The following is a 17,438-nucleotide window of genomic DNA, read 5'->3' as shown; positions in this document are numbered from 1 at the left end:
GCCAAGTTCTCGGACATCCAAACCCAGATCATTGCAGAGGCTCCTCCAGACTTGAAGGAGAAGGAGATGCAAGACATGGCCACCTTCGTTGAGGATTGCAACATGGTCCATTTTGAGATCACCAAGCTCCATGCTAGACGGAATGAGTTGTGCAATCCGCCAGTGACTGCACTGCCCAACACATCCGATGCACTTCAGCAGGTTATGCAGCTTGTTCAGACTCAATTCAAGGAAGTTATGCAGACTCATCGTGAGGACATGGAGACTGTGCTCAGCAACTCTATGCAGCATAGCATGACGTTTCAACAGCCTATGGGAGCTTCGGGAGTGGCAAAATTGGAGCCCTTGAAAGTTCCCACATTCAGTGGGGTTTATTCGGAGTGGAAATCCTTCCAGGATTTGTTCACTTCCATTGTGCACAACAATACGCATTTGACTGGTGCCCAGAAGATGCATTATTTGAAGCTCGCTCTGCAAGGAGAGGCATCTTTGACCATCGCTCATTTCGGCATTTCGGATGAGAATTACTCAGTGGCATGGAAGATGGTTCAGGATCGCTACGATGACAACCACAAGATCGTCAATTCTCACATTGAGACGTTCTTAAAGCAATCAGCGGTAGCACAGCCGTCATCAAGTGGTCTTCGGAAGCTATTCACCACATCAGCATCCATTCTTCAGGCCATGGAGGCCCTGAAGGTCACACAGAGGGATCCCTGGTTGATTCACATCATCAGAGAGAAGCTAGATGCCGAGTCACAAGTGTTGTGGTCCAGAGAAATCAATGATGACATCCCCACATGGCAGCAGTTCGAGGCGTTCCTGCACAAACGATGTAAGTCACTTGAATTATGTTCTCCCTCAATACCAAAGTCCAATCAAAATTCAAATCAAAAGCCAAAGCCCAAAAATGAGAAATCTCGAGGTTCTTGCTATACCGCCCAATCTCAATCAAGTCAAAAAGTGTGCCCATTTTGCAAGAAACCCAATCACAAATTGTTTAGATGCCGAGATTTTCTCTCTCAAACTGCCTCGAAAAGACTAGAGATCACCCAATCCCTCAAAATGTGCCAGAATTGCCTATCTGACACACATGCTACAACCGATTGTTCGTACTCATTATGCAAACAGTGCAATCAAAAGCACAATACCCTGTTGCATGAAGCATTTGGTTCCCCCTTACCTTCTGGTTCGCAATCCACGGGAGTAGACAGCTCCACAGGAACAGTTTGTTGTGCCAATGTTATGGGAGACAGCTCGTTACACGTTTTATTAGCCACTGCTCAAGTCAAGCTGCTGGATGATGACAACAACGAGCACTCCTGTCGTGTTCTACTTGATGCTGGCTCACAGTTCAATTTCATCACGACCCATTGGGTGCAGAGGCTTCGACTCAAGATGAATCCCGCGGAGTTCATCATCAAAGGCATAGGGTCAGTGACTCAGATTTCCAAGCACAGGACTGATGTCAGGCTTCGGTTGAACCAAGATGTCTCAGAAATTGGTTGTGCGGTTGTCAAGAAAATCACAGGGAATCTGCCCAATTGTTTCATAGATCGAGAGTCGTTCACAATCCCTGATTCAATCCAATTGGCTGATCCAGACTGGCATCGCAATCAGCCAGTTGACATGCTCATTGGAGGAGAATTCTTCTGGCATTTCCTCAAAGACCAAACCATCACTCTTGGCCCCAATGCTCCACTCTTGAAAGATAGCGTGTTCGGATGGCTGGTCGTAGGACCACATTTCAACAAACCAACTGTGAATTCCAAGTCCATAGGGCAGTGCAATGTGGCTACATCAATGGCTAGTATGGAGGCCACCATGCAGAAGTTCTGGAAGGTTGAGGAAGTACCGAAGCGCCAGGAGAAAATCAGTGAGCAAGATGAGGCTGAGAAGATCTTCCAATCTACCACTACACGTACAGAAGATGGTCGATACATGGTTACCTTGCCATTCACAGAAGAAATCAAAGAATTGGGGAACAATAGAAGTTCGGCTACTCACCAGTTTCTGCAATTGGAGCGACGATTGGACAGGAATAGTGATCTCAAGGCAGAATACACAAAGGTCATCCACGAGTACCTCAGCTTGAACATCATCGAGGAGGTTCCAGCTTGTGAGTTAGACCGGCCATCTTATTATCTACCTCACCATGCGGTAGTCAAATTGCATGCAATCAGCACGAAGCTCCGAATAGTTTTCAATGGGAGTGCAATCTCTCAAACAGGACGTAGTCTCAATCACTGTCTCCGGATAGGTCCCGTGGTTCAGCCTCCTCTAGTTGAGATACTATGGAGATTCAGAATTCATCAATTCGCTCTCACATGTGATGTTGTCAAGATGTATCTTCAAATACTCATGTGTCCAGAACATCGAGACTACGTACGATTCATGTGGAGAGACCACAAGACAGGCGACATCCGACACTTTCGCTTCCGCACAGTTTGTTTTGGGCTTGCCTCTTCGCCATTCTTAGCGACGCGAACACTCATCCAGCTCGCAGAGGAGGAGGGACATCTGTTTCCACTCGCAGCCAAGGCAATCCGGGAGTGCTTTTATGTCGACGACTGCCTTGTGTCATTACCAAGTATATCTGATCTCATTTTGTTGAGAGAAGAACTCATTCAGCTCCTAGGCAGAGCACAGTTTCAGTTGGCCAAGTTCAAGTCAAACTGCCCATCGGAAACAGACGACAATGGAGATAGTCAGTCACATGACCTTGCCGATGACACCGTGAAGACTTTGGGATTGATTTGGAATAGCACTTCAGACACTTTCCAATTCAACTTGTCGGATAGCATTCCCACGGAGAATGTCACCAAGAGGCAGATGTTGTCAGCCATCGCAAAGATCTACGATCCTATCGGACTGATAGGGCCTATCATCTCACATGCCAAGCTCATGATGCAGGAGGTATGGCTTCTGAAAGTAGATTGGGATACTCCAGTACCAAGCGACTTACAGCATAAATGGTCAACATTCATCAAGGACCTACCTTCCATTGAGTCACTACGAATCCCCAGGTGGATTTCCAGCATTGCTTCCCCTACACATGTGGAATTGCATGCATTCGCTGACGCCAGCTCCGTAGCGTACGGAGCCGTCATCTTTTATGTATCCGAGGATGCTAATGGACACAAGTCATCCAGGCTCCTCACCTCAAAATCCAAAGTTGTGCCATTGAAGGACAAGGAGACCGAGGATCCTGCCATCACCATTCCCAAGGCAGAATTATGTGCAGCCAAGATGGCAGCGGAGTTGATGTCGAGTGTCTCTGAAGCGTTGGGTGTTACTCAATGTTTCTATTGGACGGATGCAGCAGTGGTTCTGTACCAAATTCACACACCGTCGGAGAAAAGAGAGATATTCGTCAGAAACAGAGTCCGGGACATTCTGAAGTTGACAAAAGCAGAGGAATGGCGCCATGTCGCATCAGCTGACAACCCCGCAGACCCGCTTTCACGAGGATGTTTGGCTTCCCAGGCTGTCACAAACACTTTATGGTGGTCAGGGCCCGAATGGCTCGTACAGGGTAGTGATCATTGGCCAGCAGCATTCGATCCCAAAACTTTCTCAATGGGGAGGAAGCCTGCCGTTGCGTTGACCTCCACAAATGCAATGTCACCAGCGCACGACACCAATGATTCTCTCCACTCAATCCTTCACATGCGCATCAGCACATTTACTCGTATGCAGCGGGTATTGGCTTGGGTTATCCGGGCTAAAAACATTTTCAAAGTGCGTAAGGGCAGAGTCACTCGAAGCACGCAAGAAAACATGATTACAGGACCACTTACGGTAGATGAATTACAGCAAGCGGAAACTTTTCTCGTCAAACGGGAACAAGAGCAACATTTCGCCGCAATTCTGACAGCTGTGAGGAACGGCAGCCTGGATCATACTTCACACTTCAAATTTATTCGGCGATTGCGTCCATTCATCGACAGTGAAGGCATTTTACGTGTAGGAGGTCGTTTGAGCAATTCTTGTGAATCTTATGATGTGCAGCACCCGATAATCTTGCCCAAAGGTCGGTTGTCATTGCTTATTGCTCGCCACTTTCACCTTACTATGCTTCACGCCGGACCGCAAGCACTGTTATCGTCTCTCAGGCAGCGATTTTGGCCGATAGATGGCCGAAGGTTGACAAGACATGTTGTTTACCATTGTGTCAGGTGTTTCAAAGTTAAGCCTCGCGTTCAGGAACAACTTATGGGCGATTTGCCTGAGCATAGAGCATCAAAATTAGCTGCATTCACCGCTACAGGCATGGACTTTGCGGGGCCAGTGCTCCTGAAGACGGGAATTCGCAAGGGCACAACCACCAAAGCATACATTCTGGTGTTAGTGTGTATGTCAACAAAGGCGATACACCTTGAATTGGTGAGTTCTTTGACCACAAATGCATTCATCGCCGCGCTCCGTCGATTCACTAGCAGACGTGGAGCACCAAAGTACATTTATTCGGACAATGCCAAGACATTCGTCGGGGCAGACAGAGAATTGAAGGAATTACTCGCTTCAACGGAGTACACCGACGATGTTGGAAATTTCATGTCCGGAAAAGGAATCCAGTGGCGTTTTCAGCCTCCAAGAGCGCCACACCATGGAGGTTTATGGGAGGCGGGAGTCAAGTCCTGCAAGTATCATCTCAAAAGGATCGTGGGAGCGACGCCGTTGAATTTTGAGGAGATGACTACCGTACTGACGCAAATCGAGAGTGTTCTGAACAGTCGGCCGTTAGTTCAGCTGCCCACAAGTTCCGATATGCCCGATCTAACTTATCTCACGCCGGGGCATTTTTTGGGCTTAGAAGGAGCGGCCCAGCTGCCAGATCCCACGCTTGAGCATCTGTCGAGCAACAGAGTGAGCAGATGGCAATTGTGTCAGAAATTGCAGCAGGATTTTTCGAAGAGATGGAAGGAGGAGTACCTGACAACTTTGCAAGTCAGGACGAAATGGAGTAAGGAATGTGTCAATCTACAGGTTGAAGATGTAGTGTTGTTGTACGCCGATCATCTGCCATCTCCAGGTTGGCTGCTGGGAGTAGTCATGGAAATATTCCCAGGAAAGGATAATCGTGTACGGGTGGTCCTGGTGAGGACATCGAAAGGGACATTCAAGAGGCCGATTACAAAGGTTGTCAAATTGCCCATTGAAGATGAGCAATTTCCCGCGGAGGATGTCGCCGCTTAGGCTCCAAAGAGGGATCATCGCGATCACAAATGATGCGCGTGCAACCAAAACCGCAAGAGCGGAATTCGTATCACAAAATTTTGGCAATGCACAAGAAAAAATCACTATTAGAGAGTCAGTCTTTGGCAATCAATTATCACAGTCGGTTGAGTTTATCACAGAAAATTATTTGGCAATTATTTGGACTTTGGGGAGAATAAATTATTGGTGACGGGAGAATTAAATAAGTTAATGTACAATTGAAATAAAATTGAATTTGAATAAATTAATTATGTACAATTGAGTTAGAATAAATAGTATTTACAAGTGAATAAAACTTAAAGCTAAATATATACAAATTGTGTGAATTTATGTACAATTACAAGACAAATACAGTGAATTAATTATTTACAACGTGCGATATTTTGGTGGCGAATCATCACAGAAAAAGCTATCACAGAAAGTATCACAGAAAGTTGAGTGAGAAATTGTATCACAGATCAAGGTGCTTTTCAAGCTTATCACAAATTTGGCGCGAAGTGCAATTGCGAGACACATCACCGAGGGGCCAACAACTCCAGCCGTACCTGTCGAAATTTTTTGCTCCTTAGCAAGCCGGAAGGCTCTAGGACAATTAATTTATGACAAATATAATTCACAGGTACGCACAGCCACACCACATTCACACCACATTCACCCCACACATGCACAACAGCCGAAATTAACACAAATTTATCACAATACAATTCACAGGTACGAAGAACAATCAAAGACGTACACAAGGACAACACAGAACATTAAATAATTAACATTTATCACACATATCTACAGGTGAGCGCCACCAAATGACTCCACGTGTTCACATGAAAATTTCAAACTTTTCCCTCTGCAAGTTGTAATTAAAATTTCACCATTTTGCTGCAATTCAATCAACCCCAGAAGCACTTTCATCACGGGGTAGAGCAGTGTTATTGATTAATTCAAAAAAGGCAAAAGCCAAAAAAGGGGTATAGAGTTCATCTGGTTGAGAAAGTTTAAAAAAGAACAGAAAACACGTAATATGAGGCGAAGAAAAAAATAAACTTTTCAGGGACTTCTTGCATGAAGTCCTTTGATGTACAAGAAAACCACCAAATACACCATTTTTATGTGAAAAAAAGTGAAAGGGCTTATGATGAAAAAGAATACGATAGACTTTGAAGTTTAGCAACGAGTGTACCTGGAAAAATATATTTATCGTGTGTAATACATTTCCATTATTATTCCATACTAAATTATTCAATAAATCAATTAATTAATAAAAGAAAGCACCGTGAAAAGGGGGAAAAAACGTGCGCGCATCGGTGAATTTTCCTTTTTGCCGCGTTAAGGGTTGAATGCCATCACGGAACGCGGGAAGGGACCGCTAATGTGGGTGCTGTGTCAGTTGTCGTGCTGTTATGTTCAGAAACACATCACCCGAAAAGGAGATTACAAAAATTCCCTTTCCCACGCGTAACACCACGAGGGGCCTCTTCAGGAAGTTCACCCTCAAAGTCATCGAATGGATAAGAAAATCCGTGGAACTTGGCAAAAATGAGGTGATAAGAAATTTTCATTCTTTCCCTGCAAATCCTAATTTTAATAATTTCAAAAATTATGTAAAAAAGCGTCAAAAGAACTCCCTTAAAAGTAAGATTGGAAATTACTTAACTAGTTAGAGGAATTTACATGATTGCATTTCCATCACATTCCGCATATTTCCTATAAACTCAATTAAAATCGTATTAAAGCTCATTCCGTGTGCTGCAGTTGCAAGCACAACCCTGGACATACACAACATATGGGGTCAAGTGGAGCACTTTAAAAGCATAAATTGAAATGTTTTCTCCAATATATTGATTGATCCCTGACTTTTTTTTTTCTTTTCAATGGGCCACAGGCTGACAATGGAGACCCCAATGAAGTCCAATTGGACGAGGAAATGGAGAAAGTCTTTGCAGGATCAGATCGTGAAAAGGAGAAATTTAACGTCCTCCAGCTTGCTGGAGCAGATGAAAAACCCCAACCGTCGCCTGCATCAGAGAAATTTATTGATCCAGACCACGATCGTGAGTATATAAATTGAATATTTTAATATTTCTCTTAACGATCAATTTGTTTTGAATTAAATAAGGTGAAGAAAAAAATTAATTTCCTTCAAAATCCTTAAAAAGAACTTAAACAAATATGTTTTTGACCTTATCAATTTGCCCTTAGCTCCACTCAGAGCGTGTAGGAAAATAGAAAATGCAAATTTCATACCCCATATCACTACTATGCTAAAAACTTATGTAAATTGATATTTTAATTAAAGTTATTAAATATACCGAATAAGTTACGCAAATATAGCTCCAACACATGGCTATTTATTTGATTAACATCAACGCATAAACTTTGTGAAGGAGTGTTAATTATGAAACTTACCATCCCTCCGAATGTCCTAATTAGCAATTCCCGCGTAGAATTGTGTTAAAACTTTCCAGGAAAACTTCCCAATAAATTAAACAATTTTGCCACACATTGATACATCACAAACCCTCGCTATAAAGTTTTTGGATTTATATTAAATTTTCCGCGATGATTTTCTGTAACAAAATTTAAATGATTTAATTAATTTTGTGGAATTTATGCTGCAATGAATTCACATGGAGATAATGAGAATTTTTTTAATTTTTGCAGAACATCGTAGTGAAACATACCCACATATGCTATCCCCATCGAAGTCCAGCCGAGGTATGAAGCGTCAAGATTCCAAGGATACCAATTCCCAAGAGGATAATAAAAGTGAATCCGCACGGTCGACCCCCACTGTGATTCCCTACAATCGTGCCCTCCCACTGACCTCACCCACGAGGAGTCTGGGCAGTGGTAGTGCGGAATCCGATTCCGTGCCCCAGATCTCGGAGAGAGCTGCCGCAGCGAAGCGAGACGATGAAGCGGATGACGATCAGGGACGGAGTAAAGTGAAATTCGAGGGTAGTCAGGACGATGAGCCAGCCGATGGCGAGAAGGATGAGCATGGACGTCGTCGGAAATCCCGCCATCAGCACTACAAGCAGCGTAAACCATCGCTCTCTGACAAGCATACAGGCGGTGTCCCTGAACCCGGGGGTCGGAGAGTGTCTGTTCAGCCTGAGGATGCAACCCTTGATGTGAGTTTTTCTTCTTTGTCTTTCTTTTTCTTTTGGCAAAAACTTTTCCCAGAGAATTTTCCAAATCACTCTTCTCTATAGAAATTCCACCTCCAGCATTTCTTTTTTAATGTTTTGTCGATAAAATATTTGTCTTACACGAAAATTTGTTATTACCCTCCCCTTCGTTTTTTAAATCTGCAAGCGAGGGAAACTTGGCAAGGTAGGAGCACAAAATCCAATTAGTTTTCTCACATGTTAAACACATCCTCTGTATGTACAATAACTTTGGTCGATTCCAATTAGCAAACATCGTTGATGTTGAAGAAGTTTTTCAAGTACATTTTGTACAGAAGAATTCCTCAATATTACTTTTGAGAGCTTTACTGCGGAGGTGTAGACTTAAAAGGAAATTTCCCTTAAAATATTCCAATGCCTGCGGCAGTAAGGATTATTACGCAATCCGAAAGCTTTTACGTACTTTGCTGAATAATTTAGGGTTTAGCTATAATTTACTCATTTATTAATAAAATATTATGCTTAATTATTAAGATTTTCTTTTGGGAGTTTAGTATACAATATCCTGAGGGTAATGAGGGTATCCTCAAAAAAAGATCATGCAAAAGAATCTAAAAGAACCCCGTCAAGAAATCTTAAAGTTTTCATCTTTCTATTAGCCATTCGAAACATTACAAATTAATTAAAATGAAGCTTTGCAAAATTCATGAAAGAATATAATCCTTCATTCGAAAGTGTTGGAAATAACTTAATATGAAAAACCACACTACAAATTCCAATGAAATCAAGAGGATGTTTGCTAATGAAATACGACAACATGTAGCATAAAAAATTCATTTTATGTGAATTGAAACTCCTTGTAAATTCTCCGAGTTTTTCCAGGAAAAAAGACAAAAAGGCAGAGGAGATAAGTCAAATTGAATGCTTAATTTTAAAATTCCAGGAAGCTGATATAGATGAATTAACATCGCATCGTTCTGACGATCCGAGAGGGATGCGTCGCCACAGGGTACAGCAGAGTGCTCAAAGTGGACGCAAGGACTCCACTACGGTACCACTGGGGAAACCACCGACCGGAAAGAAGGCCATTGACCACAGTCCGCATGATGTTTTCGTACAATTGGACGAATTGGTTGGGCAAGGAGAGGATGCTGAGTGGAAGGAAACTGCGAGATGGATTAAATATGAGGAGGATGTGGAGGAGGGTTCTGACCGCTGGGGACGTCCCCATGTAGCATCACTCTCCTTCCATTCTCTCCTCAATCTGAGGCGATGCCTCGAAACGGGTGTTGTTCTCATGGATTTGGAGGAAAAAGACCTACCCGGAGTAGCCTACAGAGTTGTGGAACAGGTGAATTTTTTCATTAACTAATTTTCACGAATTTATGAGCAAATAATTGACTTAGCAAGTAAACACCAATACATTATACTCCAAAGAAAAAAATCCCCCAAAAGCTTTCAGAAATGTCTTCGTTAACCTAATCTTCTCGTTGCCCCCGCCCCACATAAAATATCTCTCCATAGAAACGATATTAAATGGAAAGATTTTTTTTCTTATTCCTTTTCTAGATGGTTGTGGAGGATTTAATTCAAGCAGATGATAAAGCCACCGTGCTAAGGGTCCTTCTACTTCGTCATCGGCACGTGAATGAATCCCATTCTGGCTTTCACTTTGGCTCACGACGCAAATACAGCAGTTACACGAGCTTACAGGTAATAAAAGCTCAAAGAGCTATCCCATTTCATTCTCACAATATCTCCACATACAAACACATTTTCTCTTATTTTTTCTTTCGCACAAATCTCACTCCTTTTCTTTCACCACAATCTTTCTCCTATTCTTTTAAATGTCTTTATTTTATCTTTGTATATTTTTCACGACAATGAAGAACATTGTGTGGTTATTCCATCGGTTATTATGTACCCTCTTCTTGTAAATATAAATTATTAGCATTATTGCGAGAGTTTTACGGTCATAATGAAAAATTATATAAAAGGATGTTTTCCATCATAAAGAGAGTGGCAAAAAAAGTCATTTGGTGATCATAAAATAAACTTTTAAAGCTTTTCAGTGTCATCTTTTACCCGTTAATGAGCTTCTTACAATGAATTTTCTTCGGTTTTCCTCAAAAACAATTAATGCTTTTAATGAAAAGCAGTAAAATCTTTCAGGCCAGTGAGAGTGCAGATATTAAAAATATTTTATATTAAAGGACATTCTATACTTGAATGACTCAGAGACTTAAGAGCTTCTCTCTAATTCCCCGTGAAGAATTTGATTAAATTCTTCGAAGACAAATCAAAAAATCTAAAATTCTTGTTTCATTCGAATTAGAATCTCCTTGAAAGCCTGTAGGCGAATCATTATTATAATGCGCCATAGCATAACATATTCTCTTCAACAAATAAATAATTCTTATGTACAATTTTTTCATACTACACCACACCACCCACACAGAACCTCTCATACCGTGTTGTTGATCAGAGTTGGGAACACTTGATCTTTTCATGGGTAAAAAATATATTTCCAAACACACAAATATTATTCAATTTAATCGCCAATTAAGGTCGCTATAAGCTGTATGTTTCAGTACAAATTGCAGCAAATTGTGCTTGTGAAAAGCTCCCAAGAGTATCGAAAAGGAGCTTTTGTCCCGAAAATATGCTAGAAAGCTTAGAAAAATTGCTAAAATGCAAAAACCAATGCATTATTGTGGAGATATTTTGTAGTCCTTTTCATCTTCACCCACACAGCTAAAATATTTCAAACTATACATAACTACAAAAACTAAAAAGAAGAAATCAATAAAATATGCATTTGAGAACTTTCCTAGCCCTACCAAAAGGAGGACTTTAACAAAATATTCAAATGACTTCATCAGCACACAATATTTGGTGTGTATGATGAAGAATTTATGGCGCAGCCTTCAGTTGGTTCTTTCAGCAAATATTTACCTCGTGGTTCTTTCATAACAAACACCCTCCCCGCGTGGAATGAGAGAAAAATCCCCAAAGAGTGGAGCTAAGTCAATAAAATCATTAATAATTCAGAAAATTTACCTTTTTCATACCAACCTCCAGTCAGCGAGTAAAGGCAAAATGAATATTTCTTTTGACTTTTGATGCTCAATTAATTATCATTGCAAATATGTTGCTTTTGAATTATTTACGCAAACTCCACATTTCTCTCATAAAATTTATGCTAAAAAGATTCTTCGAGAAGATTGGATGTTTTTTTTTCTTGAATTCCACACACCGTTCAAATGCAAATGATTCAAATGCACGCGGTGGTACTTGTGAAAATAAAATCACTCCTCGAAGAAAGATATTTTCTTTGATTAATAATAAAATGATGAAAAAGTCCTTCTGAAGACGAAGAACTTGATAAAAATAATCACGTTTTTTTTGCTATAGAATGGAGATAGAAATTTATTGATTTTCCCATCAATTTAAATTCGTTTTGGGTTCTTTTTCCACCCCTAAAAACCCCGATTGAACCTTAATCCTCGCCTGAGTCTATCCATCAACCCATTGGAGATTTTTCTTTTCGTTTTTTTTTTTGTGATAAAAGGATCTTCCTCCCGTATTTTGGGTTGTCTTGCTAAACAACCACGCAATATTGTGAGTTCTCAAGAAATCATCTTTCTTTTCACGCCTTCACCATCATCCGCCACCCATTTAGTCCATTGAGGGGGTGTTTTGGGCAAAGAAAATGAAAATTCTTATCATGAATTTGTAGTCATTGTGGAATCAGGAAGGGCTGGATACGGTTGGTGGTGCCAAGAATGGTGTTCATCGGCGCCCATTTAGTCCATCAATGGTCACGGCAAACGACACCTCAATCCCACGACGTCACTCAACTCTATCCTACATGCTATTCGTAATAAGACTAATTAAATTTAAATCTTTTCTTAAATAATAATTCTTTCGAAATATCCTTTTTCTAACTAACTTATGTTTTCCCTTTTTTAATTTGTATTTTTACTTTTCAATTTAAAAAGGGAATTTTTTATCCTTTATCCAATATTCTCGTTATAGAGTTTTTTCTGAAGATTTTTTCTCTCTTAACTTTGCAGAAATTAATATGGAAATTAATAAACTCTCAAAGTTTTTTTTCTTGTTCCATTTAGCTGCGTCCTTCTAGAATCCTTTTTTCTTTCTTTCTTTACATAGAAGCATGCTTTTTGCATTTTATCCCTCTCGTAAAGAAGAATGAGGTCTTCATTGAAAATCTTTCTATTTTTAAACATTTCAATTATGACGACATTATCCTCAGAGGATGGCAATGAATGTCCTCTTTCTGTGCATCAACATCCATCCTTTTTATCCTTTTGTGTGGTTTTTCTGGGGAAAAATATCCTTCATTCTCTGCGTTGCTTTTTGAGCTTTAGAATTTCTATATATGTATATTATCCTTTTTTTTGCTTTGTTTTGTTGTATCTCCTTTTTCCGTTTAGCTGCAGTTCCTTTTTGCAAGGATAAAATGTGAATTACAAAGTTCTTTTTTTATTGTTTCGTTAGAATTTGAGTGAGGATAAAAAGCCAAAAATTGTTCCTGCCGGTGAGATTAATGGATTCGGTGGGAATGATACGAAAATTGACATTAAGGAGGAAGTTTATTCCTCATCCCAGGAGGATTTGGTGAGGAAGGCGCAGAATGATACAATCCTCAAGAGGATCCCACAGGGAGCTGAAGCCACAACGGTTTTGGTGAGTTTTCTTTTCCTCAATCTCCTTCTGAGAAAAGATTTTGTCAAATTATCCTTAAATTCCTTAAAATTTTTTTCTTGCAATTCCTTTAGGTGGGAGCTGTGGATTTCCTCGATCAGCCAACGATAGCCTTTGTTCGCCTTGCTGAGGGGATAATCATGCCAAGTATTACGGAAGTCCCAATCCCCGTTCGTTTCCTCTTCATCTTGCTTGGGCCAAAGGACATCGAATTGGATTACCATGAAATTGGTCGCTCAATTGCCACCCTTATGTCAAATACGCATTTCCATGGGATTGCGTACAAGGCAGACGATCGAAAGGATCTCCTTTCGGCCATTAATGAATTCCTCGATGACTCCATTGTGTTGCCACCGGGAAATTGGGAGCGTCAGGAACTCTTGCCCATTGAGGAGCTCAAGGCGAAGAGCGAGAGAATTCGCAATAGGAAAGTGAAGGCACAGGAGAAGAATAAGGAGAAGCAAATGCTAATTGCAGATGAGGAGAAACGTCTTCTGGCTGCGGCTGAAGGTGATCCAGATGGGAAGAAACCAGCTGGGCCATTGGAGCGCACCGGTCGTCCATGGGGTGGGGTGTTCAATGACATCCGTCGTCGGCTGCCTATGTTTAAGAGTGACATAAAAGATGGCCTCAATATGGAGACTCTCGCGGCAAGTCTCTTCCTCTACTTTGCCTGCCTCTCAACGGCTATTACCTTCGGTGGTCTTGCCTCGGATAAGACACACAATCTCATCGGGATCTCTGAGACGCTCATCTCGCAGAGTATTGCCGGAGTTTTCTTTCACCTTGTCTGCGGTCAGCCACTTGTTATAATCGGCACAACGGGACCGCTGCTCCTATTCGATGAAGCTCTCTATGAGTTCTGCAAGGCAAATGGATTTGAATTCCTCACAATGCGCGTCTGGGTGGGACTGTGGCAGATTGTTATTGCCCTCGTGGTGTCCTTCTTCGAGGGTAGTGGCCTCGTGCGCCTCTTCACGCGCTTCACGCAGGAAATCTTCTCGGCACTCATTACACTCATCTACCTCGTTGAGACAGCCATGAAGCTCATTAAAGTCTACCGCAGGCATCCGCTGCATGCTGAATATCAATTCCAGAATATTACCCCACCGGAACCACCAACAACAGTCATGAGTATCATCCCTGTCAACGAAACAGATGGTAGTTCCAATGAAGATGCCACAATCTGGACGACTCTTGTGGAGGAAGTTACGACGCTCATTTCAGCTGTGCAGGAAAATGTCACAACCACCGTGGCTACCACTACAACCGTTGCCACACCTGCAGAGACTCAATTAGCTGTAGCACCGGCAAACAGCTCCCTTCTACTTCCCTTTGACGATCTTGGGCCACTCAATCAACCCAACACTGCCCTCTTCTGCACAATTCTCACCCTGGGCACCTTCTGCCTTGCCTACTACCTCAAACTCTTCCGGAATTCCCACTTCCTGGGACGTACAGCTCGCCGGGCTCTCGGGGACTTTGGTGTACCCGTGTCCATTGCAATCTTCGTCGCTGTGGACTACATGGTGCCACAAGTCTTCACGGATAAACTCTCCGTACCCGAGGGAATTTCTCCGAGTCAGGAGAGAGCTTGGATTGTCCCATGGGGTCCTGTACCGACATGGGTGCCATTTGCCGCCCTCGTCCCAGCACTCCTTGTCTACATTCTCATCTTCATGGAAACGCACATTTCCGAGTTGATTGTAGATAAACCAGAGCGTGGTCTCAAGAAGGGATCTGGCCTTCATTTGGACATTGTCCTCCTTAGTGTCTGCAATACCGTTTGCAGTTTCTTCGGTATGCCATGGCACTGTGCTGCCACCGTGCGATCCGTAACACATGTCTCAGCTGTCACTATTATGTCCAGGTATGCTTCCTTCATCTCCCAATCTATTTATTTTTCAAGGATTTTTCTATAAGCTGCTTCTGCTTCTAGGACACACGCTCCTGGAGATAAGCCTCATATTGTTGATGTGAAGGAACAACGAATTTCTGGCCTCTTTGTCTCCGTCATGATGTTCTTCTCTGTTTTCCTCGCACCCATCCTTAGGCTCATTCCCATGAGTGTTCTCTTCGGGGTCTTCCTCTACATGGGTGTCGTTTCAATGATGGGCGTTCACTTCTTTGAGAGGTAAACGGAGTTTTCGCGAAAATTTCCCGTGGAAGGATATTTTTTAACAAAAATTCTTTTTTTTGTGTCCAGATTGAAGCTCTTCTTTATGCCAGTGAAATACCATCCACCAGAGCCGTTTGTCCGTCGTGTTCCAACATGGAAGATGCATATCTTTACGTTCACACAAGCAGCTGCTCTGGCAATTCTCTGGACTGTCAAATCATCATCTTTCTCACTGGCATTTCCCTTCTTCCTCATTATGATGGTGCCACTGCGCCACAAGCTGGCGTCCTACTTTACAGCCTCTGAACTTAATGCGGTGAGTTAGTTAAGTTTCTTTTTAAATCCTTTTTCATCCGTTAACTTTGCCTTTATTCAATCTGTCATTTTTCCCGCCAAATGTTCCATTTTCACCACATTTTCATTCTCACCATTCAAGTTCACCATCTTTCCTATTCCACCTCGGATGCTCGCCAAATTCAAACCAAATGCTTTCTTCGGTATTTTTCACACATAATCCCCACAATCTTCAACTTTTCATTTCAGTTGGATGGAAATAAACCCGACGTAGATCCAGACAATGAACCCGATTTCTACGAACAAGCCGGAATGCCATCGTAAACTCAATTTACAATCCCAGTGATGCTCAGAAATTCCTCGAAACATTGCGGTGCAGAGCATACTTTCTGTGTCCCTCAATGCAACATAAAGCTCTTTTATAGTGAGATTTATGTTGCACAAAAGTATTATAAATATACATTGAGAAAAAGATATATATCTAACATATTTAGCGAAGGATTCTTTATAGAAAAAAAAGAGTGGAAAGAATATATTTTCTTATAGAAGAAATATTTACGTGATGGTATTTACAGTGAAAGTGATTTAGGAAGAGATAGAGAGACAAAATATATATTTATGCTAAAAAAAATTAGAGCTCTCAAAGTACCTACAAAGAAATAAAGTTATTTTTTCTTAACTTCTTGAGAGCTTTTGAACAGTATTTTTGTGAAGAATATTTCAAAGAGATGGAAAAAGGAAAGGCGAAGGAATGTTAAGGAGATACAAAAAAAAGAAAATTTTTAATACAAAAAAAGAACCTTCGAAACTACTTAAGATTCCTTTCTTTTTAGAACATTTAATCTACGTAAATTATATTTAATAGAAGAAATTTTAAACCTCATGGTGCTTTACAGAAAATATATTTAAAACTACAACCCCCGTGAAAAGAATGGGGATTATTCTAGAGAGCATTTCATTGAAATCCAAAATATGGAAAATTAATTAAAAAGTACATAAATAAATAAATAAATTCAAAAGAAAAACAATCAAAGATAGCAAAATAGAGCCCAAAATATTCATTGTTGAAAAAAAAAACTTCAAAATGTTCATTTCATCGGCCAAACTATAATATTATTCTAAAGTAAAAACCTCCCGATTTCCCACAAAAAAAAATCAAAAAACCACCCCACGTTGTATTTAACATGTAAATTTTCTTTTATTTTTTCATTTTCTCTCTATATATAAGCAATTCAACCCCCAATACCCTTCTCAAAAGTAAATTCTCAGTAGAAAAAATATAAATCGTCCAAAAAATACTTTAAAAAAAAATCAAGATAATCTTCTCAAGTAATAAAATGTAGAGAAAATAAAATATTTTTAAGAAAAAAATTCAAATCACTTTTGAAAGCTCAGACAGGAAGGTTATTTCTTCTTCTTCTAAAGGAAGAAAGATGACAACAGATTGGGAAATTCGAGAGAAAGAAAAATTTGCATATTAAAATACAATTAAAAGTATCTGTGATTGATGAAGAGCTAAAATGCGGACATTGAGGATCAAAAAAATGAACGTGTGACGTTGCAAAGCTATTTTCTGAATGCACTTCTTATTAAAACAAAAAAAATAGATAATGTAATAAGTAGAAAAAAAAAACAAAGTATATAGTCCAAAAATACTTTAAAAAAACTTATCTATTAGCTAGGAAATTCCTCTGTTAGGAGAATAAAAAAAAATGTGAACAAAAATTTAGCGAATCAAATTTGATCCAATAAAGTTATTTCAAAAATTAAAAAGAAAAATGTCTTTTTATGAAGCTGCTGACAAACGCTGAGACGTTGAGGATACAAATGGGCGTCTTAAACAAAAGGAGTTTATTCGTTTTCGTATCGACTACTAAACCCTTGAATTTTTTAATTGAATTTTATTGGGTTTAATATCCCGGTGAAACATCACAATATGGGACTAAATA

The 17,438-nt window shown here is 40.6% G+C and overlaps 2 protein-coding genes across 10 annotated transcripts in view; both read left to right on the top strand.

Annotated features, from left to right (window-relative positions):
* LOC129792165 (band 3 anion transport protein) overlaps positions 1 to 17,268 on the top strand; it is a 39,927-nt gene extending 22,659 nt beyond the window's left edge. For 2 of the 9 annotated variants that reach the window (XM_055830957.1, XM_055830955.1), the window contains 11 exons: positions 7,100 to 7,268; positions 7,879 to 8,351; positions 8,536 to 8,553; positions 9,292 to 9,699; positions 9,918 to 10,061; positions 12,088 to 12,228; positions 12,870 to 13,058; positions 13,151 to 14,946; positions 15,016 to 15,210; positions 15,283 to 15,511; positions 15,739 to 17,268. In XM_055830957.1, coding sequence (XP_055686932.1) covers positions 7,100 to 7,268; positions 7,879 to 8,351; positions 8,536 to 8,553; positions 9,292 to 9,699; positions 9,918 to 10,061; positions 12,088 to 12,228; positions 12,870 to 13,058; positions 13,151 to 14,946; positions 15,016 to 15,210; positions 15,283 to 15,511; positions 15,739 to 15,813 — 3,837 coding nt within the window. In that variant the 3' untranslated portion in view covers positions 15,814 to 17,268. Of the gene's footprint in view, positions 1 to 6,461; positions 6,759 to 7,099; positions 7,269 to 7,878; positions 8,352 to 8,535; positions 8,554 to 9,291; positions 9,700 to 9,917; positions 10,062 to 10,806; positions 10,861 to 12,087; positions 12,229 to 12,869; positions 13,059 to 13,150; positions 14,947 to 15,015; positions 15,211 to 15,282; positions 15,512 to 15,738 lie in introns of those variants that run through there. The other 7 variants (XM_055830953.1, XM_055830958.1, XM_055830954.1 and 4 more) reach the window with 7 other exon arrangements.
* On the top strand, positions 961 to 5,506 carry LOC129792164 (uncharacterized). Its single transcript, XM_055830952.1, has one exon. It carries the CDS (start codon positions 1,066 to 1,068, stop codon positions 5,197 to 5,199), a length of 4,134 nt encoding a protein of 1,377 aa, XP_055686927.1. The 5' UTR covers positions 961 to 1,065; the 3' UTR covers positions 5,200 to 5,506.
* Positions 17,269 to 17,438: the final 170 nt, after the last annotated feature.

The sequence above is a fragment of the Lutzomyia longipalpis genome, chromosome 3 (assembly GCF_024334085.1).
Source record: "Lutzomyia longipalpis isolate SR_M1_2022 chromosome 3, ASM2433408v1".
NCBI classification, from domain to species: domain Eukaryota; kingdom Metazoa; phylum Arthropoda; class Insecta; order Diptera; family Psychodidae; genus Lutzomyia; species Lutzomyia longipalpis.
Note: the sequence above shows the minus strand (reverse complement) of the source record. Positions and strands in the feature narration are given on the sequence as shown.